Here is a 3,474-nt window from a genome sequence, read left to right on the forward strand (position 1 = left end):
AACCTAGTGAGCTAGTCAACATAACCTAGTGAGCTGGTCCACAGACAGGAAATCCCCTGGACACGGGACAGCAGCTTGTATGCCCCCCTTCCCTCCTTCTGTGCACTAAGAAAATGTGCTTACATGACAGAAGTGAATTCCCTTAACACTGTTGCCCATCTTGTCCAGAGGCGGAGACCAGCACATCATGCCCATGACATTGGGGACAACTAACAGAATACCTCCAGCAACTCCAGATTTTGCAGGAAGACCAACCTGAAAATAATTTAAAAGGGGCATTCATATAAATATTTTGATAAACCAAAGTTAAGTTTGAGAACTGTTTCACGATTAGGGCACATGTAAAATCAACCTTGAAACTCTGAGTTCAATCCCTGAGTCCTACGTGGAAGGGGAGGACTGCTCCTCCAGGCTTTCCTCAGACCCCCACAGGGTGCAAGGACACCTCCAACCCTTCCCCTTCCCAGTAAGTCAGTAATTCCCAACCCTTCACCTTCCACATGAATAAATGCAAAAATATTTTAATAGTGTATACCCAAATAAGATAACTTCTACATTAAAAGTACTGCATAGATATATGTATGATACAGTAAATAAGGTTCAAATAAGCCTGGAATATAGTGCAACACTGGAAAAAATTGAAAGACATTTTGTAAACTAAATGTAACTTAAAAGTGCTTGAATCTGAACTGTGGGGCTATGAATGCTGCTATTTCACAGAGCCCTAGTTTCTAATTATCCTAAAAAAGCATACTGATTCTAAAAATATTTCATAAATTAAAAAATAATGAGGAATTGCATCTTCATAAGATTTTCTATAGTATATTGTCAGGGAAATAGCCAAGGAATAGAGAAATGTTAATACAAATTAATCCTCTTCAAAAAACTTAAATTTATATTATGCAAGATGGAATCACTGCATAATGGTGGAACAATTAAGATAAAGTACAAATCAGCAGAGCCAGAGAAACATTTATTAGTGTACTACTGAGAGTCAGACGTCAAGTGTTTGACAGAACTGTACCACTGCAGCCATCTTGTAAAAACTAGTGAGACAAGCAAACGAAACAATCAGATCAGGTCTGCCAGCTTATAAGAAATACAAGGGAAAACAGACCAGGTACAGAGGAAAATCTATTCTGAAAAAAATATACAGGAATAAATGACTCAATGTTTTCAGGTAAAAATAAGTTAAAAAGAGATCATGAAAAAAAAGTAATTATTTACTTTCCAAATCAAACAAAATGTAGAACTATATAAATCATAATTTATAGTACTTAAATTTAGTAGTATTGCTAAATGATAACATTAACTGTTTTCTATGCAACAGTGAAGTTTTATGGCACTAGAATGCTGTGCTATGCATTTATAATTCCATACTAGAGTATAACAAGACTGAAAAGCAAGTCTGCACACAGATGAAACAAGGTTGGTCATGGACTGATAATGATCAAAGGTGAATGATGAATAACATGAGATGCATTTCTCTACTTTACTGCATTTGAAAACTGCAGGATCTGCAAAATGGCCCTGAGTGGTAAAGGAGCAAGACGCTGAGTACAGCAGCCTGAGTTCAGTCTTGGAACCAAGGCGTAGGCACTGGTGGATGCACCAACACACACAAGAATATGGAAAAGACAAGTTTCTTAAAAAAAAGAAGAAAGTTCCAAAAACTATATTTGGAAGGGCATTATGATGTAAGCTTGTGTTTTTACAGAGAAACACAAACACAGAGAAACCTGTCTCAGAAAAAGTTTACTTTTCACACTCTTAAGCAAGGACTCAGGCTTTGCACGTGCATTTCCTGAGTTTAGGACTTCTTGAGGTGTACCCACCCTAATGCCAAGCATCAGCAAGAAGCCCACAGCAAGTCTGGACTAACCTTGTATCGTGAGTGGATTCTTCAGGACAGCTCGCACACTAGTGAACTCTACTTCTTACTCATGTGTAACCAATTAACCTTGGAAACAAGCCTCTCTCCAGAAGTAAAGCAGCTTTAGAAGCAAAGTTCAAACTGCATTTTTAAAAGCACCAGTCCAGACTAGTTCCTTGCAAGAGAAAACTAATCAGCAATTACTTACATGGAATGCAAACTGCCCTGAGAAATCATACATGCCGCAGGAATGCATCAGACTCAGCGTGTTCCGAACGGCCTCGGGACTGAGGACTCTTTCCCCGGTAATCGGGCAGAACCCGCCATTAGCCAGTGTTGCGGCCATCACACTGGCTGACTCACAGGTCACTTCAATGGAGCACAGCTAAAACAAAGAAAAAAACGAGTTATAAAAATTTAGTTCACGAAAAAAAAAATTTAGTTCACAGTACTTTATTCTCACCTGCCTTTTATCTGATATCGCCTACAAATCTGAAATACGGCTTCAAAAGAGATGATTTTACTCTAACTTGAAGCCATTTCTAAGATTTCAACTGACCAAAGTTCTAGTCATTTTAAGATTTAATCAGAGTTCTCCAAATTTATGATACTGTAAACGCCATCAAAATAACAAATGAAAGCCAAGGGTGGACTCGGCAGCAGGACTCACGCCTTCCATATTAACCACGCCGAGTTTGATCCCAGCACTGAAGTATAACATCAACAGCATTAACAATTTACCTCACAAACCCAAGTTTACCTCTAAACCTAAAATAATATTTCTCCACATTTTATTTTTAATTACCAGCAACCAAAACTGGATGGAAGCGGGGAAGGCTAATTTCCCTAACTACAGAATCAAGTTACAGTGGCCCACTGAGCAAAGACTTAGTAGGAAAATGCTTTCTAAAAAGAATTCAGATTTAGCCAGGTATGTTTGTACACATTTAATACCAGAACTGAGCAGATCTCTGTGAGCTGGAGGCCAGCCTGGTCTACACTGTGAGTTCCAGGCCAGGCAGACCCCATCTCAAAACAGAGAAGAAGTAGAATCCCAGTATTATTGCTTGAGTAGGGAAATACTTTCAGAAATAAAATTTAAACTCCCACGACCATTTCCTAGTTTATACTTAATATTAATCAGAATTTTGCTCACCGTGGAGGATTTAAATTCCCATTATCATTGCCTAAGTAGAGAAATGCTTACAAAAACAAAACGTAAATTCCCTTAATCATGTCCTAATTCATAATCAGTATTAACCAAATTCTGTTTATCATAAATAATAGTCTCCTAACTGGACAATGCCAAATTTAAGAACAATTTCTTAATAGCTTGATGCTCACTTAGTAAAATTCAGTTCTCTATAGAAAAGAGTACCTCTATGGTTATCTCTTAATTTCTTCCTGCACTAAAGAATCAAAATTTCACAATAGATTCTCAAACTGTAATAGACAAAATTAACTGTTGGAAGCAGTGAGACCCCAGATCCTGAATTTCTTGTAATCCCCTGATCTGAGTGCCTGCAGCTGCTCTGAGCAGGAGACTTTCAGGAGTTCCTGATGGCAGGAGAGTGGTTTCTGGTGGGTTTGGCTGGGGCGTG

At 38.3% G+C, this 3,474-nt stretch overlaps 1 protein-coding gene across 1 annotated transcript in view; it reads right to left on the bottom strand.

The window, feature by feature from the left end:
- Positions 1–3,474, bottom strand: part of Gls (glutaminase) — an 85,767-nt gene that overhangs the window by 27,081 nt on the left and 55,212 nt on the right. Inside the window, exons 16-17 of the mRNA XM_026788841.1 lie at positions 2,082–2,258; positions 124–255 (exon numbers count right to left, since the gene is read on the bottom strand). Of these exons, the coding sequence (XP_026644642.1) occupies positions 124–255; positions 2,082–2,258 (309 nt within the window). The remainder of the gene's footprint in view (positions 1–123; positions 256–2,081; positions 2,259–3,474) is intronic.

This window comes from Microtus ochrogaster, unplaced genomic scaffold (assembly GCF_000317375.1).
Source record: "Microtus ochrogaster isolate Prairie Vole_2 unplaced genomic scaffold, MicOch1.0 UNK8, whole genome shotgun sequence".
Lineage (NCBI taxonomy): Eukaryota > Metazoa > Chordata > Mammalia > Rodentia > Cricetidae > Microtus > Microtus ochrogaster.